At 49.3% G+C, this 25,943-nt stretch overlaps 2 protein-coding genes across 2 annotated transcripts in view; both read left to right on the top strand.

Moving 5' to 3' along the window:
* Positions 1 to 1,474: 1,474 nt before the first annotated feature.
* The window catches only part of LOC119383094 (zinc finger protein ztf-16), a 29,938-nt gene continuing 5,469 nt past the window's right edge, over positions 1,475 to 25,943 (top strand). The window contains exons 1-2 of the mRNA XM_037651086.2: positions 1,475 to 1,548; positions 2,963 to 3,022. The gene's annotated coding sequence lies outside the window, so the exon portion shown is untranslated. The remainder of the gene's footprint in view (positions 1,549 to 2,962; positions 3,023 to 25,943) is intronic.
* LOC125757159 (piggyBac transposable element-derived protein 4-like) lies at positions 14,865 to 15,731 on the top strand. Its single transcript, XM_049412412.1, has one exon. The coding sequence runs from the start codon at positions 14,912 to 14,914 to the stop codon at positions 15,674 to 15,676; it is 765 nt and encodes a 254-aa protein (XP_049268369.1). The 5' UTR covers positions 14,865 to 14,911; the 3' UTR covers positions 15,677 to 15,731.

Genomic DNA, 25,943 nt, shown 5'->3' with positions numbered 1-25,943 from the left:
CCATTGCACGGCGTGTGCTCGGCATGCCCCTGGCGGCCGTGGCTCCAAACTGCCTGAGAATGAGAATAGTAGTTTTCTGTGGTATAGTATGGTTTAGTACATAACAATATTCCTAATAACGAAAACGATAGTTTAAAAAACACTATGAACTCAACCTCGGATAATAACTTACTTGTTATCGAGCCACTGCTAACGAGGCTACTCGGCGAAGTGAGGTTGGCGAACGCACTCGACGGCAAGTGCGCTTTGCAGCGACTGTCACTTAGCAGTCCCGTGTGACAGCGTGTGAAAGACACTTGCGGCGAAGTGCACTCCCTCAAAGTGCACTTAAGTTACCCCGTGCGACAGGGGTATGACTCGTGGTCTGTAGAATTTCTGCAGATGGGCTGTAAGTTTTTTGGTAAGGGAGCGTCCCGTGTAACGGCCATAGGCGTGCGCAGAAGGGGGGCGCCCCCCCCCCCCCCCCACTAGTCACTTAAGAAGAGGGGGCGCAATATCTGGCCCATACATTGCCTATGAACCTTCGCCCCCCTATAGCCCCCCCCCCCCCTGAAGGGGAACCTTGCGCACGCCTATGGTAGGTAGGGGCAACAGGCATGCAGCCATCAGAAACTGCGCGGCTACTCCATGTGGACTTTTGAAATGTGTTCCTTTCAATGTTACCAGGCTCTGTTAATTAACCGGCCAGTGACCACAGCTCATTCAGAAGTCATTATTGGGCTGCGTTCCCCAATTTGTGCACGGCATAATTTATTGTGTCAGGTTGTCAACATCAGAAACCAGTTGTGACAACAATGAAATAGCTTTTGACAGCTGATAGTTCTGTGTTCTCAGCATGTAGGAATCGACATCCAGATTACTTGCGCTCTACGAATTCGTGGGCATTAGTCTGGTCGCAAACCAATGAGCAGCTGGCGTAGTGTGCACTGTCAAATTAGCACAAGCTCATCTCGTAGCGTATCTCGACAACTTTCACAATGTTTTAAAAGTGGACGCCGCGTTGGTGAAAACAACAGAACTGACAACTGCAACGAAACAGTGACTCGCATGCAAGCGGTCCTCTTAACCTCACCGAGATGACACACGCAGAAGCAAAACAAGTGACAAAATAAACGGTAATAACGCAAAAGGAAAGCTTACTCATGCAACATGACAGGTGCAGATCGCCAAGATAACGACGCGGCGGCATGCTTTCGGAAAGACACGAATTTCAAAACTTTCGAGGCGCTCGCGCACACCGCAACTTGCCGCAACTCAACGAACAACTAGCGGCGCATAGCGACCAAAAAGTGAAGCTTATTAAAATCCACACTTTTAACAGTTTCGTATAAAAACACATCGTTCCCAGCAACTTATACTAGTGTTATAATTTGTAAAACAAATAACGCACAAATATTACAAAAGGAACTTTTGAATTGTTTTACGAGAAATTTCTGCGGTGTCAATATCCTTAAGATACGAAACTGGCTCAATTAAAACGTAAACAAGGAAATGTAAACCGTTCGGGACGCTGCGGGAAGACTAATGAGGCGTTATACCAACCTGCTGGTGAGTAGACGTTAATTTGCGACTTTGAACGTGTTGCTAATGCAGTTTAGTCTCGCGTAACCCTTCACGAAGTGTCGGCTTGCAAGGGCTGGCTCTCTTGTTCGCGTTGCGTGCCATCGAGTGACATCCCCGAATCCTATCGTGGAGGGGGGACGCATTGCCAGCCGGATTGCCAACTTAACGAGAAAAAACTCTCCCCGCATTACTCTCAGGCGGTCTAACAAAGCCACGCGCCGGGTATTTCTTGAGGCGCTACAGTGGAGATCGCGATTTCTACGAACCGCAGCTCATCAGAGTTGATCGATCCCGCTGCGGCTCCCACTGCCACTATCATGGAGGAGGAATGCTCTGCGCTTCGGACCCAACGGGAAAGTGGGAAGAAGACATGTTTTTAGTGCTCGTCCTAAGTCAGGTTTGTGCCCTACGTCGACCGCGTGATACGCGTTAGGTTGTGTTTCGTAGTTTAATCGCGATTGTGCCGAGGATTCCGGCCGTTTTTTGGCCGCAGTTCGCAGTTTTTCGAAACCTGACCTAAATCCCGTCGCACTGGACGCCGCCTTCTCCTCGCTTCTTAGGACGTGGAACGTCTATTGTTGTCCCAGGCCGGTTCTGTGGGACTGTCGCGGAAGGGAGAGGGCGGGGTTGTTGCTTTCAAAGCCGCCCTTTCTTTTCCATTTTTTTCTTTGCCCTTTACTTTTCCCTGGATGTGTGTGTGCGCGTGCGCTTTGCGAAGCGTCCCGCGTGTTTTTTTTTTTTTTCTTTCTGACCTAAGCTTTTATGCCGAATAAATGGAATCGCCTTTGTTCGCTTTAGCGGAACATGTGACCGCGACAGGTGCGCTAGGCTTCCTTCGTCTCCCTATGGCATGGGAAGCTCCCTTTATCTCTGCCAGACTTTTCGGGCGTTGATAAGCGTGCTGCGTAGCTTTGGGAGGCGGCGCTGTGCAGCTGAAGCGATAGCAAGCTTGCCTTGTGGAGCGAGTGTCATTTGCTTTTCGAATTTAGTTCGATCGCGGATGTCTTTGAACGTGGGCCGTCACGGTTAGGCATCCGTTCCGACTTAACCGTTTATTAATCGGAAAAGGTTGGTATATTGTTCGATTGTGTCACCATTTCAGCGTTAGTGTATAAATCTCGCGCACGTCCTGTAGGCGTTGCATAGCGTGGCTGAGCATTCCCGTGTTCGTGCTCGTTGCATTTTTTTTTTTCCTTGACGCGCATACCATTTTAAGCGTAGGCGAATGCTCTGTGCAACTTCGCGTTTGGCGTAGTTGCTTATGGCTAACCACGATGATGTAAACATTGATTTTTTGTTTGCTTTTGTCGTTGACAAACATTCCGGGTAGGATTTGTGTGGTGACGTATCCACGTTTGATTTGTATGCCGTGCGAACTGAACGATCGCTGTCTTTCCAGGCCAGCTCCTGCTGACTGTGTGTTCCCGGGGCGTTTATTTCACCAAATGCCAGCGCACTTGTAAGTAGGCAAGATATCCGCACCTCGAGCTTAACAGAAACGGTAGTAGTAGTGCATATGAGTACTTCTTATTGCCTTTTTTTTTTTACTTAGCGGTGATTACTTTTTATAGGCACTCTTTGAGACTGCCGTTGTCCAGTCAACCAAAGCATTGTTCTTCATGTGCTAGATTGAGTGATAATTAATTGTATGGCAGATGTATAGTTAGTAAATATGAACTTGCTGCAGTTGTTAATCTTGTTCAGAATTGCATAGATCTCATTGCCATGTTATTGCTTCTAGTGTCTGTATAGGCGGTTGCCAGTTTTTCACCCTTCTATGTGTAATGGTCCCATGGTTTGTTCACTTCACTAGTGATTACGTAACAAGAACTAAGAGTGGGCAATATGCAACAAAATTGAAACCGTGACATGTCAGGCCGGCACATGCTCATGCTGCTGTAAGTTTTGGTGTTTTTTATTGCTTTGCTAACCAAGTACAGTGCACGCCTTTCTTAAAGACAATGCGTACGACATCAACATGCAGCTACCACACTTGCACGTTGCTGATGTGTATGTTGCAATATAAACAAATGACATCGTGCAAACACGTTGGGAGCTGCTTTAAATCAAGCACACAAAGCTGAGTTCACCGAAGAAGGTCATAAGTTTGGCCACTTACTGAGCCAGAGCATTCAAAGGTAGCCTTGCGATGTAAAGCTCCCTCCTAGTTCATTACTTTCGCTGTCCATACTGCGGGTGTTGTGATAGTGGCAAGCCCTAGCCTCGGCAGCGGGCATTACATATTTTGACGAGGTGAACAAAAGTAAGCAGGAAGTTAACTGAAGACAAAAACAAACAGTTGTAAACACACTTGTTTCCTGCGGGGAATCGTTTCTAGAAAAGTTCCCTTGCCTGCTAAGGGTGTGTGTTGCTAGTGATACTGTAAGTGCACAAAACGTGCTCATTGTCTTAACTGCCCTCTTATCTATTTGCATGCTTGACAGCCTCGACGTGATTATCAGCTGTAGTCACAGTAGGAATTGTCTCTGTGCAAGCGGGTGACATTAGCTGAAGGGCAAGCTTTTCTGTGTACAGTAATCCCTAAACCTTAAAATGTGCGGGGTTGTCTGATAAGACCGTGTTCAGACAGGAAGCTTCTGCCCGTCAACCTCGTGTGAACAAACCGCGTCCTGTTTCATGTCTGAGCCTGTTTGACCTCTTAGCGTGGTGTGGATTTGTTGATGGCATTCTAGTCTTGGCGCATGATAGTGAGAGTGGCAGTGCATGACTTTCCAACAACCTCACGTTCTGATACATGTTGTGTTCTGGCTGCTTCATGTCAACGCTATGCAAGTGTGGTGGACGTTGAAGGTCTGACATCATACATAAGTGATTTTGGATGCGATACATTCAGAAACTACTGCTTCGAAATTGATTCCTAGCTGATTATAATAATTTAATTTCATCTTTGTGCACCACTTCTAGGGTGTTGCAGGCCGCTCACCAATTTACATCCGTGAGTTTTGCCTTGTTCATCGTGACTGAGCATTCCAAATGCTTATTTTGGCGAGCAAAGTGTTTATGTACGATGCATGGTAATAACCTGTGTTTTCAGAAATGCAGATCTATGTCACAAGTAATGGACAGGCCAAGTGGTGAAGTAGACAAAATGACAGAGAGCAAGAGAATGTTCAGAGAGGCTCAACTACATGTGGTTTAAGCTCGAGGCATAAGAGCTGAGGTATATTGGAGGGTGACGAAAGGCAACTTGACATCACTGTTGTGCATGCGCCGAGCAGGGAATGGTCATCTCACCGATGATGCTATGGTGACAGGATTAGAGAGGTGGTCATAGTTTTGGCTGTTGACCTGCCGACGCTCAGCAACACTGCAGCTAGATGTATGTAGCTAACTGATGCAGTCCCTCTTTGAAACGAGCCAGTGCCACTCGGGCAGTCGTTGGGAGGGCCGCAACATCAGTGCAGCGAGGCACTGAGCACTACTGTGAATGAGGCCTAGTTGTAGAGGTAACATCGTTGGGCTGCCACGATGCGGGACATGTCAGCAGCTTATTGCGAGGCAGCTTGTTCTGGTTAATTGATGGAACGTCAAACACATTGGCTGCAATGATCACAGAGACGTGCCAACTTTGAAGTGGTCTTTGGGGGAGTGAGTCAACACGCACTACATTATGAAATTAATGCCTTGGCAGTAGTTAAAGCAAGCTCTTGACCTGTCACTGTGGTCTAGTGGTTACGGCGCTCGACTGCTGATCCGAAGGTCGAGGAATCGAATCCCGGCCATGGCGGCCGCATATCGATTGAGGCGATGTTCTTGACACCTGTGTACTTGCATTTAGGTGCACGTTGAAGAAAACCAGATGGTCAAAATGTTTGGAGCCCTCCACTACGGCGTCCCTCATTATCATAATGTGGTTTTGGGTCGTAAAACACCAAAATTATTATTATTATTATCATTATTATTAATATTATTACACTCATGTCACAAAAGTTTAGGGGTGTGACGATTCGTGGAGGCAGGAACTCAGATACCAAGAGCAGTGTCATGGGCAGGAAAAACATTTATCACAGACATGAGAAAAAAGTATGCAGACAGTAAGTGGACAAGACATTAAGTAACTGTTACATCCGTTTAGCAGCCTACGCCTGATGTGCATATCGTCGAATGTCCTCACTGACAGCACACCCAGTTTATGTTCTTCGTAAGTGGATGGTCACTCACTGTACCGCTGCTCGCAGACATCAGAAAAGTTGCGCTCACAGGTCTGCAGTGCAGTTGCTTTGCTCCACTTGTACTAGGAAGGCAGCCTGCGAGGCAACCATGAATGGCTCTCGCAGCAGCACGGCAAGACCATGCTGTCCACAGGCGGAGCACTGTGGCCACGTCGTCAGCCAGGCGGTTGTGCCAGCACCATTCGTCAGGCTTGTCCGGAACACAGCACACTCAATCTCGCGGCTTCTTCTAAGCCAGGTCCATAGGCATAGCCAGAAATTTTTTTCGGGGGGGGGGGGGTTCAACCATACATTATGTATGTTCGTGCGTGCGTGTGTATGTGTGCGTGTATATATGCGCAAGCAAAATTGAAAAATTTCGGCGGGGGGTTTGAACCCCCCCCCCAACATCCCCCTTCGCTACGCCCCTGGCCAGGTCGCTCGCTCACTGCAAAAACGGCACAGTCCTGTTCTGGCTGGTTTGCAAGTTAGCCTGGGCCTAGTATATTGTTTGATCCCAGGAACACGCCAGTCTCGTCCCGGCTGGTGTGGTGGTACCGGCTGGGTCCATTTGGTTCCTCTGACTGCACTCTGGCTAGCCTGGCAGCACTAGCTCACCCCGTCCAGTGTTCAGAAAGCCATGCGCTTCTGCCACCTTCTGCTCGCACAGGCAAACGCATTTCCTCATCTTCTGCTTCTTCTTAGTTACTTGTAAGTTTTTGTCAGTTTCTTTATGTTGCCACAAAGGTCTTGGCATACTGCCTTGAAAATCTCTTACTACAGGGGATAGCAGGATTTAGACATGGATTGACTTTCTGCATCAAAGTTAGTTTGGGTTTCATTTGAGAGTAGAAACATTAGAGTGCACTAGCACTTCACTAAAGCTTTAGGTGTGTGCCAAGTTTGTGGGTGGGTTGAATATCATTCGCAAGTTTGATTTTTCTATGTGTAGTGTGCAATTTTTGATAAATTGAAAAGTTTGTTCATGCACTCGCAGTCGCATTCTGTCTGTCGACACTCCTGTGAAAATCTCGAAAACCACTGAGGAACTTGTTCTTGAACGGTATCTGCGGCAAGAGTGAGCTTGACCTTAATAATCTTATGATTCTTTCTCAGTGCTCTTAGTTTCCACACTTTGTAAGTAGATCTGGCAGTCCTCTGCCTAAGTAATGCCATATCGGTCGGCCGTGAGTGGCTGGTAATAAGTAAGTGAGCGAAGGGAATCTTATGCTGTACCATTGTCATATATACCAAAGCAAACATAGATTTTTTTTTTCTACAGTGAGCATTTCATTAGTGCAGTAGGCAGCCCTGTAGCTGCTGGGTTACCGTGTCACACTTGAAACTGCCCATGTCGCTAGTTCGAGCCATCGGCACGTACGTGTGACTAGGTAAGATAGATGACCACGGTACATGCAGCACGCTATAGGCCTAGTACGCTGCAGCTTTGAATGAACTAGTGGTGCCACCCGCGGCGCGGCGCGCTGCTAATCAGTTTTGGCTGAGAGCGGGTGTATACAGGCGGAAACACAGCAGCTCAAAATGACGAAGCTAATTCGGTCATAAACTCTGCCGTTTTTTAGCTCTGATGGAGGTCTTCGGCAACTTGCAAAGCACTGAAATTGCATATGCACTGCCCGCTTCTTGGGCAACGAGAGAAGCTCAATAGCCCAGTACCCTGCCTACACGTTCCGACACATTTTCCTGCGCGCTGTGGGAAAGGCGACAGCGTGACCCTACAACGAAGCATTAAAGAATTTCATATCTAGAAGGGGATGCGGTGATTGCCAGATCCAGGCGCATGGTAGGTCTGTGCAGGATGTGTTTTCGCATTTGTTGACAAACATAGCCCAAGCGACCGCGTGCTTGCACCATCCTCAGCGCCCAGCCTTGCACGTGCACCTTGCTCTCACGATGTGCAATTGGTTCTGTAGACAACTGGAAAAATGTGCAGAAATCATCTAACAACCCGAAGGAATGAGCGAGCGCAAAAAAGCGAGAGGAACGGAACGAGCCAATTTTTCTCTTGCATAGCCCGAACACCAACTACCAACAGAATGGATGCAAAAGTCAGAGGAAGCTCTTTGTGTAATAGATGAAAAACAAACTTTTGTTTAATGTAAATAATACAAGACCTTAATAAAACTTTGATAACCTAAAGGCGGACGTCCTAGTCGACTCTCTTCATCTGAGCAACACACTTGCCAATGAGATCAGAGGGCCCAGAGATCACACTTGCAATGAGATCATCTGCAAGCGATGTACTTTCCTTTGGTTCTCTTAGTGTCACTATGTCTTAGGAACCCAATCTCCTGCAAAGCATTTCTTAGCGAACCCCAGGCACTTTGAGTGGATCTGTATATCTAGCCGCCTCTGATCTTGTGATTGCCCACACAACATGCACTATTCCATTTACGCACGAGCGTCCAGCGATGTGAGAGCAGAGCCACTCGATCTGCCGTGCAGCTACAGAGAATGGATAAGAAGGCGACGTGTGAGGAAAAATGTACCGTGTTACCAACGCAATTGATATAATAGTAGAAGTGTTGAAAGGCGGGCAAGTTGGCATAGGTTCATACTGAACCTATACCATTCCCTTCATGTTTTCCTGGTATATATTATATTCTGTAAATAAATCCAAGTTTCAGTCTGCGCTTGTTTGTGTTCCCCTTCTGTGTCCCGTTAGTTTGCGCTGCCAATATTTCAGTATGATATAATAGTATTCTCTGCTGCAGAGCGGCAAAGCATGCGTGGCGGTGGTTCGCAGGTTGCCCTTTGGCGCTTGCTGTTCGCTGCCATCACTATTTGCAATTTCTTACTGTAGTGCAACCACGACGCATTATACTAAGTTGCTGCCTTGACTCGGACACAGTGCTCGCAATGGCTGCCAAATTTCATGATCAATGACATCATTAGAGGGCCTGTTGTGACTGGGGGGACTGGGTACATGGACGTCGAAGCCACCACGAAGTGTTGAGAGACCTCAGAGCGCAGGGCCCGACATTCAGGATGCTTTTTACTCATTGTACATTAATATGTACAGTGAGTAAGATGATTATAGAGACATCTTCAGATGTGGACTAACAACCACGCCGAGCCTTCTCTGCGGTTCTTTCAGACTGGCCTCCTCCTCCATTGGTGGTGGCCTATTGCAAGAGGACAAAGAGGCCTGTAGTCCAGGTACGGCACAGTCCAGTCGGTGCTGGGGCCAGCATGCAAGGCACATCGTGCCGGCCTCGTTGTCTTCACTCCTCTTTTTTTCCTCTGAAGCGAGCTGCTTTCCATGGAGATCCCAAGGCAGGGAAAGCCAGCCAGGTAACGGCCACGTTGTATCCGCAGGGTTGAAGGAATGCATGGGAGAATGCGTTTGGCATGGCTCACGTGTGGACACAGCTGCCGAGGAATGCGCACCTGTGCACATGTGCAGGACATTCTCCCTCCTTTTTTTCGGGGAATGCCTGCCCGATCACAACAGCCCGGCCACTGCTGGGAAAAGGGCTCGCAAGAGTGCAGCCTGACGCTGTACCATGAAGAGGCGTGGCAGCGCAGCATGGCTGGATCACCTCCGGCTCAGTTTCTCTCTCTCACCAAGGAGAGGTCAGCAGGTCCGTAACAAGTGGGGCTCTCGGTCAAAGAGAGTCTCCACAGGTCGAAGACTGGGAACTGACATTAGCGATCAAATCCAGAGTACCCGAGCAGGGCAAGCACACAACCCCTCGTTTAACTTAGTGCAACGACGACGTGGACACATGAGAAGAGGAGACAAACCTCTTGTGTCCACGTCATTGTTGCACCAAGTTAAACATGTTCAAGTATTGTCACCAACTGGCCCAGCTATCAGTTCTTCTACACAACCCCTCCCAAGATATGCTGGGTTATCGAACTCTCATCTCAAATCTTATGACTTGAACTCGTTATTGGCAGAAAAGCAGCTAAGCTAGAGCGTTGACAGAGCAGCCCTGAACAAAACACAGTGGGGCCTACCTAACGTTTTGAAGACATTTGCCTTGATTCCATCTCATCGAAAGCGCAAATCGCCTAGCTTCGAGGCAAGCGACAATTGAGAGAAGATCAGCAGAACACGAAATAAAAAACAAAACACCCTTTTTCAGTGTCTGCCCTCGCAGACCAAGCCTAAATGTTTACTATGCTGTTAAAACAGCAGAAAAGAAAGATGGAAAACGAAAACAAATAAAACAATGGATACCGTAACTGAATCCGAATGTGCATGCTCCTTATTAGAAGAAACCTCTGCTGAGAGCATCCGCATTTCCATTCCCCTGCCCCTTTTTGTAGTGGACCTCAAAATTATGTTCCTGCTGTGCCAGACTCCATCGCAGTAGGTGGCCATTTTTAGGCGACATATTCCGGAGCCATGACAAGGGACATAGATTCGTCTCGACAACAAAGGGCGAGCCGGCCAAGTAGCAGTGAAGCTTATGAATATTTTTCTCTTGGGTACTATAAGCCTTTTCATGTGTCGACAGCTTACGACTAATAAAAAGCACGGGGTGCTCCTGTCTACTCGCATACGGCTGACTCAGAACAGCCTCAAGGCCCCTTTTGCTTTGCACTGAAGTGTGCAAGGTATGTTATAATCTGGAGCTCGCAAAATCAGTCGAGATGTCAGGGCTGCTTTAAACGCCAGGAATGAGCCTGTCATCCCACTTGACCTTAAAGGGGTCATGAAGCACCTCTTGGGCTGACTGAAAAAACACATCCTGCGGAAAGCTGACACGGCTATGAACTCCTCTGCCAAATATTACAGTCGTGCGCGCCGCGTAATGGCCACAAGCGGAGCGCGAAGTTGCCGTTTCCCCAGGCACCCTCTTTTCAAACAGAGGCCGGTTCTCACTCTCGTCGGTGGGCGGGGCGTCTGTCCGCTGTACGTCGCAAGAGACATAGCATGCTTATTGGCCGATAGCCGACGTAAATCGAGAGCGGCGTTCGGATCAGATGCGCTTCTTGCCGCGGGGTGCTGCCACTTGCCGGCGCCGCACTCCTCAGTACACGGTAGCCGCACTCGCGCAAGCGAATCACAGCGGGAGAGCGATCGCGTTTCATGACGCGCGCTGGCGTAACTTCTTTCCCCCATGCCATCCCTCCCTGTCTAGCTTCCAGTGCGCTCGCCGGCACGAGAAAAGAGAGAAAGCGCTGGGAGCGTGTGCCAAACCCCCGTAACTCCGCTGATTCTTGACGGATTCGAGAAATTTTTGCGGCAATCGATTCGGGAGGCAGTACACTTTGATACTGAGGCCATTAGATCATTACTTGGAAAAGTGGTTCATGACCCCTTTAATGGGCTTACCCTTCCTTAAACTGTCATTGAGAGGACTGACAATCTGCAAATAGTTGGAGAGACAGTGTTCATAATAGCTAGTGAGACCCAGAAATGTCCGGGGATCAGTTTTATTGATATATCGGGGATAGGTCTCGATGGCTGCAAATTTTATCTTGTGAGGCCGCTGGCACCCTCGCCCAACAACGTGCCCTAGATACTCCACTTTTGCCTGTTCCAACTGGCACTTTTCTGCGCTCACCGCGAGTCCTGAGTACCTTGAACGCGTCAGTGGCTTAGGTGTGTTTCCCAGCTCTTCAAAAAAGACCGCAGTATCGCCAAGATAGGGAACAGCGTAGTCCTCTGCTCCTGCCAGCACCCGATCAATGAGCAGTGAAAAACAAAAGCACGCGTTTTTGAGCCCGAAACTCATGACTAAGGGTCAGCAAGTGTCCAAGGGAGAGATGAACGCTGCGTACTTACTGGTTCGTTTCATTATGGTTACCTGCCAATAGCTGCGTGTGAGGTTGAGCATGGAGTTGTACTGTTGTTATGAGTGAAGTGCGCGAGTGTGGTGCTTCCGATGGTTGGAGCAGAAAAAACAACGAGGATGACGTACAACGTGCTACTTGCGCGAGCGCGCCGCACATTGGAGCATGGAAAAAAAAAACGCAAAAAGAAAAATTGCCAAGAGCCACTGTGCCGAAAAGGACAAAGAAGAGCTGTGCTGGTGGTTCGAAGAACGTGGCTAGGGTGCGGAACGCGAGCTTGTCGGGCGCTTGTACCCGGGGCTCTGAAGGCGTCCACCTGGCCGGCGCAAGCCATCACGAGGACCTGGCGACTATTCTACCGGCGTGGCTATTGCTGAGGCCCCGGTATGGCGTGGTTGTGGTGCTCGGGCGGGAGACAGCACCACCGATGACTGCATCCACCGGGAGTGGAAGTGAGCCGTCGGGCTGAGGGCCCGAGCTTGTGGACTTCCACCACCCCGTCCTCCTCACTTGACTGCTTGTCTGCCCAGACCGTTGGTGAGCCGTACCGCTCTGTTTCCACATCAGGACTATTCTGACGACGTTAGCGTGTGGACTAGCACGATTTTAAGCTTAGGATAAGATTCCCTTGCTTAAGGAGAACTCTATGTAGTTGTGGTCAGGCTGACGCTTGTTAGTTTACCGTTTGTTCATTCTAGTGTTACCCTTTTGTTTATTTTTTTGTGTGAAAATATATTTTTCGTTTGTCTGAAAATCAAACGCTCACCTCCGTCTCTTATTCGAGAATAGTATTGCACAACTCATTCTAGTTGCTTTATTAAACGAACCTGTCACAAACAAATGTCACCAACGGTCTGGGCAGAAAAGCAGTCAGGTGAGGAGGACGGGGTGGTGGAAGTCCACAAGCTCGGGCCCTCAGCCCGACGGCTCACTTCCACTCCCGGTGGATGCAGTCATCGGTGGTGCTGTCTCCCGCCCGAGCACCACAACCACGCCATACCGGGGCCTCAGCAATAGCCACGCCGGTAGAATAGTCGCCAGGTCCTCGTGATGGCTTGCGCCGGCCAGGTGGATGCCTTCAGAGCCCGGGTACAAGCGCCCGACAAGCTCGCGTTCCGCACCCTAGCCACGTTCTTCGAACCACCAGCACAGCTCTTCTTTGCCCTTTTTGGCGCAGTGGCTCTTGGCGATTTTTCCTTTTGCGTTTCTTTTTCCATGCTCCGATGTTCGGCGCGCTCGCGCAAGTAGCACGTTGTACGTCGTCCTCGTCGTTTTTGCTGCTCCAACCATCGGAAGCACCACACTCGCGCACTTCACTCATAACAACTGTGCCTTGCTGACAGTTTCCACTCTATCCTCTATGTTGCGAATAGTGTACAGCTAGTCTCGTGTAATTGTATTTAATTTCCTGTAATTGATGCAAGGTTTCGGTTTCTTCCCAGGCGCTTCGACCAGTATTAGAGGCAAGGTATACTCAATCTCGGACGGGAGGATGACACCGATTTCCAACATTATTTGAATCTCGCTTGTGAGAATCCACCTCTTTCACGGTGTTACAGCGCATGCATCCTTCCCCTAGCAGAGATGACGCGAAACGCCCCTCCATCTCGGAGGCTTTCGTTCTGGCAATACCAGTTGTCCCAGCGCCTACCAAAAGCCTACCGAGACGGCAGAGGGCAGCACAGGAAAATGAAAAAGGCGGATTTCTTTTTGCCCAGGTGACACTCAATAAGGCTGTGAAAGAATGGGTTCATCGGAAGTCAGTTCAATGTCGTGCTCAACTAAATCGGTTCTTCCTGGCCCATCCACAAAAGCTCCCTCAAATTCTTGTAGTAGGCGCTCAAGCTCTCTTTTCTGTTCTTCATTCAAATTCGAGTTGCGGGTGACTGTGTCTGGCAAGCTGGCGAGCGACTGAATTAGAAGCCTGCCCGGAAAATACAAAGTCTGTCTCTGCTGATTTGGCTTCATCAAATTTGAATGGTAAATCTTTTACCTCCTTCTGCCTCCTTGATAGTTAAACCACATAATTGGTGTCCAACAGCTTCTGCATTACCTTCGCAGGGCCCTCCCACTGAACCGCGAGCTTGTTAGCTTCAGACGATGCCATGAGCATCACTTGGTCTCCCTCTGAAAATGAACGTTGGCTTGCGTTTTTATTGAGAGCAGTTTCCCCTTAACCCATTGGCTTCCGCGGCCGGCGCTCCGCCGGCCAGGTTGGCGAGGCCAAAAGCGCTTTGACCGGCGAAGCGCCGGCCGCCTAGAAAATGTTTATTTTTTACATTGTTTCATAGATGGCAGCACAGTACTGTGTGTTTGCTTTTTGCTTGGTATATTGTCCGCTAGATGGACATAGTTGTCCAGGTTTTTTAGCTGTTTGAAAGTGGTTTTTTTTCCCTTCAGAGGCGAAGGGTGCACTATCGCGGCTTTTTCGAAACATGGCGTCACGGAAAAAACGCGGTTTGACGGATGAAGAAATACTGAATCTTGTGTTCGACAGTGACCAAGAAAGTGACGTTTGTGATGAGGACGATGTTTTGTTAGACAATGGGGACTGCCAAACTGATGAAAGTGGTAGTGATGAAGAAGAGAATCTGTGTTCAGCGGACGCCTCCATGGATGCTTCGCAGACATTTCCAAAGAAGCGCAGGATTGAAAACTGGCGATGGGAAGAAGATGACAGTGTTGAAAAAATTGTTGAGCACCCTTTCAGCGGCCAACCAGGTATCAAGAGATCTATAGAACTTCAAGTAGGTGCAAATCCGAGTGCTCTTGAAATGTTCAACGCGCTGCTTGGAGAAGAGATTTGGGGGATAATTGCTTTGCACACAAACGCTTTTGCAATCGAGAAGCAGCGCTCTCATCCCGACCCCTCATGGCATGAAACAACGCCTGGTGAAATGAAAGCTTATTTCGCCATGTGCGTGTTGATGAGCCAAGTGAAAAAGAGCAGCATTCAGTCCTACTGGTCAACGAGACCTGTCATCAGCACACCATTTTTTGCCACTGTCATGCCAAGACATCGCTTTTGGGCACTGTCACGCTATCTGCATTTCTGCGACAACAGCATTCCCCAAAATGGAGATAGGCTCTGGAAGATACGGCCTGTCCTTGATCACGTACTAAAATCCATTGGTGCAGCCTATCATCCCGAAGAAGATCTTGCGGTCGACGAAAGCCTGATGAAGTTTCGCGGTCGGCTGTCTTACGTTCAGTTCAATCCTTCGAAACGAGCAAGATTTGGATTGAAATTCTACAAACTGTGTGAGTCATCCAGTGGTTACTGCCTGAATTTCTCAATTTATACTGGAAAAAGTGAGAAAACACCAGCAACTGATGGGCTTCTGTGCAGTGAGGCCGTTGTTCTTGACCTCGTTGGAAAACACTTACCTGATGGCCACACGATATATATGGACAACTGGTATTCTTCACCGATACTGTTTCGTCGCCTTAAAGAATCTGGTTCGAATGCAGTCGGTACAGTTCGTCTACACCGTAAGAACATGCCAGATGAATTCAAGAAACTCAAGATGAAAAAAGGTGAATGCAAAGCTCTCTTTGCACGAGGCATCATGGCTCTGACATGGCAAGATAAAAAGCAAGTAACTATGCTCTCTACCTTGCACAATGCAGCTAATGTGACCGATTCAGGAAAGAAGGGTCGCCAGAACGGCTTGCCAGTTTTGAAACCGCAAGTTGTACTTGATTACAACCGAGGCATGGGAGGAGTTGATCGCGAGGACCAACAACTCGCTTCCTTTCCCATCATGAGAAGATATGCGAAAGGCTACAAGAAAATCTTCTTTTACATTATGGACATCACTGTGTATAACAGCTATGCTCTATTTGTCAAAGCAACTGGCAAGCGGCTCCACTACACTGATTGGAAGGTCAATCTCGCTGAGGCCATTTTCGAAGAGACCACTCTGCCCCTCTACCATGATCGAAGAAACCCGCCTGTAGCGGCCTCACCAATGCGCCTACAAGCCGCCGAATGGGCTCATTTTCCTCGCCACATCCTGCCAAACAAAGTCAAGCAAAATCCATCAAGACTTTGCTTAGTTTGTAAGGCACACGGCAAAAAGTCCGAGAGCCGATGGGAGTGTGAAAAATGTGAAGTTGCTCTTCACATGCCCGTGTGCTTTAAACTTTTTCACACACGAAAGTCATACTGAAGCGCCTGATGCAGTCAAGCATTGTTAAGCAAATAAAACAAAGTTTGTTATTCTATGACGTTTGTTGCGGATTTTATTGCGGTTTAGGTGCACCTACCCAAGCCGCCGGCGGGCGCGAAAATTTTCCGGCGGAATACCAGGCGGGAACGGCCGCGGAGAGCGCGGAAGCCAATGGGTTAAGCTGTGCAGATGTCATGTTCGCCTCCATGATCCCTGCTGGTCTGGAGTTGCCCGAGTAAGCCCAGCACTTACTCGATCACTGTGGGATCCTCACCTCTTCCCTCCCAAGATTCTCGCATCATGCGGAGTGGGGTCTTTAATGATCTCCCATATACGAGCTCGGCCGGACTAAGGCCAGTGGCCTCATGCGGCACCAACCTCACGGTAAACACGGTGGCTGGCAAGCATGCCTCCCAATCTTTCCGATTCTCATAGCATAATGCCCATAAGACTCTTGAGGACGGAATGCCATGCTTTTACGGAATTACTCTGGGGATGTCTGACCGAGCTGTGTATTATCCTAATGATGCACCTCTCCAAGAATGTGGTAGTGAGTGCGCTAGTAAACATGCTGCCGTCGTTGCTCTGTAGCTCTGACGGGAAGGCCAATCTCAAAAATACTGAAAGCAGTGCATCCACTATTTCCACTGAAGACAGCTCCTTGAAGAGAATCTCTTCTGGGAATTTCATGCCAAGACATATCATAGTTAACATATAGCGGCACCCTGACTTTGTCCTGAATATCCTCCCACAACTCCATGCTCTCCTCGTCCACTCTGCCACTTGCCTCTATTGCCTCGGTGACTTCCGCCTTCTTTAGGTGCATACCGCAATCGATCCCACATACAGCGTCTAGGTCTGATCTACGCAACTTCCTCCAAGGCATAGCTACTTCTTTTCTGCCGAAAAGTTTCTCAAGAAAATTTGTGTTGAAGCAAGGTTCCCGTGAAAAGGCTTCCAACACCCTCATTACTAGGAAGAACAGCTATGCTAAACCTGGAAAAAAGGTCGTGTACTCACCATGGTGGAGTCTAGTTGCCGCGCAGATTATCTCACTGCTGCCATCACTGTTGCAACTAGGGGACCGGATATGTGAATGCTGAGGCCACCACAAAGTGTTCAGAGAGCTCAGAATGTGGGGCCCAAGATTCAGGACGCTTTTTCTTCCTAAAACAACTGTATTTACAATATGCACAGTGAGTAAGATGATTATAGAGACATCTTCAAATGTCGACTGACGACTGCGTCGAGCCTTCTCCGTGGTTCTTCAAGACTAGCCTCCACCTCCATTTGTCGCAGCTGATTGCAAGAGGGCAAGGAGGCCCGTAATTAGGTATGGCACAGTCCATTCGGCGCTGGGGGCAGCATGCAAGGCACGTTGTGCAGGCCTCGTTGTCTTGCTCCCCCTTTTTTCCTTTTTCCACGGAGATTCCAAGGCAGGAAAACCAGCCAGGTAACCGCTACGTTGTTTCGGCAGGGTCGAAGAAATGCATGGAAGAATGCGTTCGGTGTGATTTATGTGTGGACACAGCCACCGAGGAATGCGCACCTGTGCGCCTGTGCAGGACGGTCCCCCTTCCTCCTTTTCAGGAAATTCCGGCTCGATCACAACAGCCGCACAATCCCGCCATGAGGCCTGCACTTTCCTGCTGCAAATCCACCCTGTGCCCAACAGCGACTCATTGAGTTTCGCCATGACAGCGGCGAACATTACACCATCAACTCTTGTAAACTATTTACCCAAACACGTTCGTCTGCCTCTTAACATATGGCGGAATGTAAAAAGTGCGGCATAGCCAACTTCCCCCCACCTGCTTTGCCTAACATCAATTCCCACAGAGCATGAAATCCGTTTTTCTTTGCTTTGTTTTGCTTGGCTTCACATCGACACTGGCAAAACTGTGTACTCCACATAGGACCGCGGTCAGTCATGTTCTAAGGAGATCCTTGACCTGGAGCATTTGTACAAGCGACTTCCACCCTCTGTCGAAGTGTGTGCATCGTTCTGTGTGGAGTTTTGACTTGTTTTTTTGCCACATAGTGCTCCCTCCTTAGCAGACACAGTCGCCACTGAGCAACCTGCATGCCATGCCTGTTCATCTGCAGTGCCCATACGCGGTGAAGGGCCAGTTGCTGCCGAGACACTTTTCTTCTGGAGCTGCATGATAATTTATGCTTTCTTGTGACTCTACAACCTACCCCTATAACCACTGTGTAATGGCTACCATAATTTCAGATGCCACACTGTGGGCTGCTTTACATTTTCGGACACAGTTTGCCCATGCGGTGGTGTAGACATGATGGCCATGAACGAAGCAAACGTGGCAGCCATAAACACTTCACACCTGGCTCTTACACTCTTACGCACGTAACTCATCATGAGGTCTTTAGCATGTGTGTCGCTACAGGTTGCAGCAGCGCTGCCAAAAGTTTACAGCTGCTCCTGCCCAAGGGTTGTCATATTGATGAGCGAATTCACTTGGGCGAATGATCTGATTGGCTGTCCCACTGATGTCATGAATCATTTTTCCAACTTTGTTGTGAACAGATGTTTATAAAAGTTGGAATGCTATAATTTGTTGTTGTGAAGAAGTCGGTTTGGGGAGCAGGCTTAGTGAAGTGTCACAGAGAGGCTTTTGCGGGCAGCAAAAAAGAGGATACTGCGGGCAGAGCATGTGAACGTGTACTAAAGCACAGACAGTGTACAAGTTACAGCATAATACAGAGCACTGCTATGCAGAATGAACGCTTGAATCATCTCTAAAGAAGAGTTCGTGCAGTTGGAACGCGCACAGGTTGGTGTTGGACAAAGCTTGTCGTGGTGGCGTCCCTCGTGGGTTTAGCTGACGTGAAGCGGTGGGCAGGTCCTTGCCGGTTTTTCAGCATCTTCCCTGCTGGGCCCCAGGAGTAGAAGGCATGTCGTTCTCAGGGACCCTCGGGTGTTGTCGCTCGTCTAGGTGCCTTCGACAAATGCTGGCCTCTCAAATGTTTTCACTCAACCTGACCAACACGTCTTGCTTTCTCCAGCTCCTGGCTTTGTCTGATCGGTGGACGTAGCATGTTCTTTTTTTTTTTCTCCATGCGGGCATGTGTAGCAAATTGGCTACCAGGAGAGGGTAAACACTCCTGCTGCTGAGCGTGTGTTAGAGCGTTTGTGTGGCCGCTTTGTCATCGTTGTCTTTGTGGCGTCAGTGCACTTCACCACAGCTGTATTTAAGGCAACAGTAACACAATCACATTTTCAGCTGGACATCGAGTGTAGTTTCCCAGTATTACAGTGGGCTCCATTTTGACACGATCTGTGCAACCACTATTTCACAGTGTCCTTTCTGTAACACTGTGAGTTGCTTTCTGCATTGTAGGCTGTAAATAGAGAGTTTTAGTTTAGCGCGCGCAACGGCCTTGCGCATGCATTGGGTGAGAGAGAGCAAGACTGCACATGCGCTGAACCTAAGAGAGATGCGTGCGTTTGCGCGCGAGAGAGATGCGCACGCTAGATCTCGGCGCTTACATTGCACCCGCTACGGTCGTTGCGTACCTTACGGGCGCTTCTCTCGCGAGATCTCAACCGGTCGAGACAAGCAAAGTGGCTGCGTCCGACAGCAGCACAAGCGGCACGGCGGTCATGGCAACGAATAAATCCCGTGTCCATTTTGGAATTGCCCTCGATTTGGAGCTCCTTGCCTACATGAGTAGCTTGAATCCATTCGCGGACCCAGTGCAGTGGACAGTGATCGCTGCAAAGATGCAGGAGATATTCAATGTCGTCGAGACTGCAGTCACCCCTCAAAAGCCACCGCTCTCGGTTTGTGAGCATCAAATCGTCTATCTCTTCCCATGAAAGAGTGGCCAAAGGGCGCTGATTCGAAAGGATGCTGGAAGGCATTTTTCCTCCCTCGCTGCTGCTCGCCTCGTAGAAGTCGTACCAACTGTCACCGTTCACCACAGATCACCTCAACAAAATTTGCGCCATTGTAAAATCTTGCCTTGTCTCGTGCCTTGACTTGTGTCAACTATGATCGGCTATTGTAGTTTATTTCTTAGCCACTAGATGGCGCAGAAAAACACGCCGAGACGAAGGGGCTGACGCCTAGACACAGTCCACGTTTCGGTTGTTGCGTATGGTAAACTAAAAATGTAGGAGACAGCCTCAACTCTAACGTACGCAGCGCTCAGGCTGTTGCACACGTACAGGTTTGCGCGCGCTAAACTAAAACTCTCTAATCTTGCGGGGTCTCTTGTGCTCAAGAGCAAAGGACACAGTACACAGTAGTGCAAACATACAAAGGGCATTTGTCTGCACTTTACATGTGCAGTAAAGCCCACTAGCCAAAATATACAACGAGTAGCATGCCAGTGTAACTTGTTGCAGAATCAAGAACAGTTCGATTCACCACGCCAGAATAATGAGCGAGGAATATTTGCTGATTTAGAAGCACAAGCCTACGTCATTCGCAAGTCATGTCTCGCTGTTGTAGATGCATTTGAGAGAGCAGAAAGGTGGCCGCAAGGCAGTCTCTTGAAACTGCCAAGGGCATCAAGTGTGCCGCACGCGATGCCACAGATGGGAAGGTGTCCTCATGCGCCTAGTAACCTCACCGTCACTCTGTGCTATTGACAAAGCACTGGCACCATCCCTCGGCCTACTGTGAAACTTTACTGACCTCAGTGAAGTGTCGTCGCAAAAAGCCAGGTTGCAGCAGATGCGAGCATCATGCGATGAAGACAGTTTATCAGGAGCTGCTAGACTGACAAGCATACCCGTACCCTAGTGATTGGCGACATGCCATGCTGCAACATCGTGTGGCTGTGCAAGGCTGGCAGGTGGAATGGCTGCAGTGTGTTGTGACAGTGAGCATCAGGCTCTGATTGACGCCAGGATCTATGCGTTTGTGATCATGTCTTAACTGCCTTATCCACAGATTCACTTACACTGTTTTTTCCTCGACGAACCCAGTCTGAGTTGTAGCCTGTGGGAAACAGAAAGCAATAAGTGAAGAAGGCATTGTTCATGTTATTTACACAATGCTTGTATTTCATCTATGAAGAGGATAAATAGGTGATGGCAGCTGTGTTTAAAGGGACCGACAACTGATTTTTCTCCACACAGTTTTTTACGGCGCGACAGGATAGCGTTTGTAGCTGCAGTGGTTTATCCGAAAAGCACAGTAATTTTATAAGCAGTATTTTACGATCTGAAAGGCTCCAAACACGCATGGAGGCTTGCTCCAGCAACGCTGAGAATTGATAGCGATGCCGCTAGCCCTTGTGAAAGCTGTCGTTGTTCTGCTTTCGCAGGAGTGACTGTAACTATGCTTAACCACCTTTATTTTGAGCTTTCCAACCAATTTTGAAAATAGCAAGCTGTTACAATGAGATGTGTAGCTTTATACACCTTCCCGGTATTTGTACAGCGTCGTGTGCGCCCGCGCCCAAGGTTGCCTGCGCCTGTGTCATGGATGACTTGTCCCGGCGTCGTTACTCTCTCGATACACGAGCCAAGCCAAGTAATCGAAAACGTAACTGTGCATATGCGCAGCCGCACTGAGTAGCAGCGCGCGTCATTTCTGAGACGAAGTGTAGGTAGCAAAACTATGTCGCTCCAAAATCTTAGCGACCTGGAAACTGCGTGCACGGTTGCATGAGCACGCTGAAAAGTTGCTCAAGACGCGCTAACGAGCATGGGATCATTACATCACGCGAAGGCAGCGCCACTTTAATGCATACTACTAACGCAGGCCTACATGTACTATCGCACTCAGTATGAGCTACATCACGCGAGCGCGTGGCCGAGCGCTCTGCAAGGTTGTACAGTGGCGCCAATTTTGGCATATTTTCGAGTTATCGGGAGAGAGTGTGGCTGCTCGTGCGAGCGCGTATCGCCCCCACTTGCTTGCTTTCACCCGCGAAGTTATCATTTTCTAAGCTGATATCACCGCAGGGCAAAACGAGGGCGAGGGAGAACGCAAGTGTAGGCGATGCGCGCTCGCAGGAACAGCCAAACTCTCTCCCAATAACTCGAAAATATGCCAAGATCGGCGTCACTGTACAACCTTGCAGAGCACTCGGCCACGCGCTCGCGGAATGTAGCTCATACTGAGCACGATAGTACATTATTATGGAGTAATACCTTTTAATATAAAGAAACGAACAATATTTCAATACTAACAAAAGAAATTGTCAACCGTGATAGGCAATCAACGGTCACGTGGCCGTCTTCATCGGATCATTCATGTCTTTGCCGCCAGAGGCGCCACAGGTCATTTTTCGCGACTTTCAATTAAGAAATAAAAATATAAATCCATCTCTCACGAAAAAAACAGGGTTGGTTGAGTCAGTGCGACGGACAATCTTTACATCAGTGGAGTCAACTCATTTCATATTCTGGGCAGTTGTCGGTCCCTTTAAGTACAGTTTTTCCCAACATGAGATATTGTTATTTCTCCCAGCACTGCTGTTGTTGTTACAATTCATAGTGGTAACAGAAGCCTTTGGGCAAAGTAGCTGTTAACCACTCATGCGGTGAGAGAATGCTTGGTCGTTGAAGATAACAAGAGGGTGAAGACATTAAGTGGTTATTACCAAGCACGACACTATAAAAAGGAAGGGAAACCGCTTTTGGTTGTTCTTGGGATGTTAGAACCTCATTATGTTTGTATTTCACTGTGCCATTTTAGACCCAACCTGGTGGCCTAGTAGCTGCAGCGTTTTGCTGCCAAGCACGCAAGCATCTGTTCAATTCCTGTCCATGGCAACTGCATTTTGATGAGAGCAAAGTTCAAAAGTGCCTGTATTACTTAGATTGAGGTGTGCTTGTGGAATACCAGGCAGTCATAGTTAATGTGGAACCCCTCGACTATGGTGTGCCTCATAATGAGCTTGTGGTTTTGGCATGTAAAAAACTAAAACTAAGTTTTTTAGCTCCTTCACTCATGAGGTTTCTTATCGAATTAGATGTACAGTCACAACTGAGGTTGAGTACCTCATGCATTTGTGGAGCACACTTAAGAAAACGACTTGACATGTCCGTCTAGCGACGAAGCCTAAAACCAACTAACTTTTTCTTTATTTTTCTGCGCCCCTTGTGCCAGCCTTGCTGCCGCGCCGCACGAGGTCACATCAGACCTCTTCTTTCTTCACTGTGCAATCCCGTCGATGTCGGTGGCACTACATAGCTCCTTCCCTTAGAGAGCAGCATGGTCTGCGAACGAAATCAGCACTGCCAGGAAACTCTGTGGATTGAAGTAGTGTCCGCAGCGACGGGAACGGAGACATGTGGAACTGGATTGAGCCAGGCGACTGTGGGAGCCGTCTCACAGTAGGCTGGCTTCAGGCGCTCCAGTGTGATGGTGTCAGGTTTGCCATGAACATCTACGACATATGTCGATTCGCGTTTCTCCAGTACCGGAAAGGGCCCGAGGTAGTGTGGGTGGAGAGCAGGCTGAATAGGTCCGAAGCGCACGAAAACGTGGGTTGCATTGGTCAGGTCGGATGTAATGTATGGTGTGCGGTCTGGAGGAGGACGTGTCGGACAGGGTTTAAGATCCCGGAAGAGGTCCCTAAGAAGGTGTACGTATTCATGAGTAGACAGAGCTGCCGAGGGTGGTTGAGGAGAAGTCGCAGGGCAGACGGAGCGGAGTGCCGTAGACGAGCTCCGCGCTCGAACACCCGAAGTCCGATTTCAAAGCGCAGCGGATACCCAGAAGTACCAGTGGCAGATGTTGAACCCATTGCGATGGCGTGCCATGGGCCATCAGTGCTGCCTTGAGCTGTCGATGGAAGTGTTCCACGAGGCCATTGGTCTGGGGGTGGTAGGCAGCCGTGCGAAGACGATGCGTGCCAAGCAAGCGTAGGAGTTCGTGAAAGAGGGCAGACTCGAATTGCTGTCCTCTGTCAGTCACGATCTTGGTAGGGCATCCGAAGCGGGCAACCCATGTTGTGACGAATGCTGCTGCGACGGTTGCAGCAGAGCTGCAACTGGCGTATTGCTGAACTGGCGTGTTGGGGGCACAGGGTACCTGTGGACTTTGGCACGTTGGCAGGGTGTACATGCACGTACCCAGTCCGTACGTCTGCGTTCATCCGGGGCCATACATAACGCGGTGAAACAAGGCGTTGCGAGGCACAAACGCCGGGGTGAGCGAGCTGGTGCAGTGTGTCGAAAAGCTGCTTGCGTAATGTGCGAGGGACAAATGGTCTGTGTGTGCCTGTAGAAGTGTCACAGACGAGGTTGGCGCCATCAAGCAGGATATCGTGCAATCGCAGTGCTGTTTTAGATGAGCGCAGTTGTATGAGCTCGGGATCATTAGCTTGGTGTGCTGCGAGTGTCGGCACATCGAGTGGCGCAGGAGTTGCAGGTGATGTCACGGCGTCCATGCGGCTGAGAGTGTCAGCAGGTATGTTCTGGTCGCCGCTGACGTGTCGGGTGTCGGTGGAGAATTCAGATATAAACAAGAGATGGCGGATTTCTCGTGGCGTGGGCGTCGCCGACTCTCTGCAAAGCGCATATGTCAACGGCTTGTGGTCAGTGAAAATTGTAAATGGTCGACCTTCGACGATATGGCGAAATTGTCAGATGGCAGGGTAAATTCCAAGTAACTCTCGACCGAAGGTGCTGTAACGAGCTTGTGTTGGGCTGAGTTTCTTGGAGAAAAAGGCTAATGGTTGCCATGAGTTGTCAACACGCTGCTGGAGAACCGCTCCCACGGCTGTGCTAGACGCGTCACTCATGAGGGCTAGAGATGCCGTGGGGTTGGGGTGGGCAAGAAAGGCAGCGTTGGCGAGCGCGCCCTTGATCTTGATAAAGGCGTCTTCAGCAGTGGAGTCCCAAGGTAGTAAGGATGTCTTGTTCTTGCTGGTAAGCAGACGGTCCAAAGGCGCCACTATATCGGCACAGTTCTTGATAAAGTGGCGGTAAAATTTAAGCATGCCGCGGAATTGCCGCAGCTTCGTGATCGTTGTGGGCCTAGGGAGGCTCTGGACTGCTTCGATTTTTGATGAAAGTGGGCGGATGCCACTGGTGTCCAGGTGATGTCCCAGAAAGACTAAGCTAGTGACACCAAACTCGCTTTTCGAGGCGTTGATGACGATGCCGTGGTCAGATAGTCGTTGTAGCAGACAACGAAGGTGTTGTAAATGCTCTTCCACAGATTTGCTGGCCACCAACAAGTCGTCGACGTAGGTGAAAACAAAGTGTAGACCACGTGTTACTGTGTCAATGAAACGTTGAAAGGACTGAGCGGCATTCCTGAGACCGAACGGCATTCGCAAAAACTCGAAGAGTCCGAATGGTGTTGTAATAGCCGTCTTGGGTATGTCTGATTCGGCCATGGGAATTTGGTGGTAGACGCGGACGAGGTCAATCTTCGAAAAGATGTTGGCACCGTGCAGAGCGGCAGTGAAATCCTGTATGTTGGGTAACGGGTACCGATCCGGAATTGTGTTAGTGTTCAGAGATCGGTAGTCTCCGCATGGCCTCCAGTCACCCGATTTCTTGGGCACCATGTGGAGTGGAGCTGCCCAGTTACTTGCGGACGGGTGAATAATTCCCAATTCCAGCATATGTTCAAATTCTGCATGTGCAACCTTGAGTTTGTCCGGAGCAAGTCGACGTGGCCGGAAGAAAGCAGGAGGTTCGACAGTAATGATGTGATGACGTACGTCGTGGCACACTGGTTTTTTTCCAATTAGGCGGTGCGGTGATGTCAGGGAATTCTCGTAGCAAAGCCGCGAAGGATTCATTGGAAACCGTAGCACAAGAGAGGGCTAAATCTGTGGTTCCCGGCGCAGCAATGCCTTTCTCCGAGAGGTAAGTTGTCGCGTCTAGGAGACATTGTCGCTTGACGTCGACAATGAGGCCATGGTCGGTGAGGAAATCAGCACCGATAATGGCAGAAGGAACGTCGGCGACCATGAACAGCCAGCGGAACGGTCTTCGTAGTCCCAGGTTGAGGGTGAGCGACCGTTGTCGAAATACTGGAATCCGCGTTCCAGTCACAGCTTGCAAGTACAGCATGGGAGTAGCGGTGCGATCCATTCGTGTAGCAGGGAAAATGCTGACCTGTGCGCCTGTGTCAATTAGGAAGCGTTGCCCGTGACCTCGTCATTGACATAGAAGAGGCGACATGGGGTAGGCCTGTGACCGCTTGTCGCCGCTAGCAGTCGGCCGGATGGTTTTCCTACCAGGTGCAAGGGAGGAGGCAGCGACGCGCGTGAGCGCCAAAACGGCGGTGGTACCACCAGATGTCAGAGTGCTGTGATTCACTGT

The sequence above is a fragment of the Rhipicephalus sanguineus genome, chromosome 2 (genome assembly GCF_013339695.2).
Source record: "Rhipicephalus sanguineus isolate Rsan-2018 chromosome 2, BIME_Rsan_1.4, whole genome shotgun sequence".
Lineage (NCBI taxonomy): Eukaryota > Metazoa > Arthropoda > Arachnida > Ixodida > Ixodidae > Rhipicephalus > Rhipicephalus sanguineus.
This window is presented reverse-complemented; position numbering and strand designations above follow the sequence as displayed.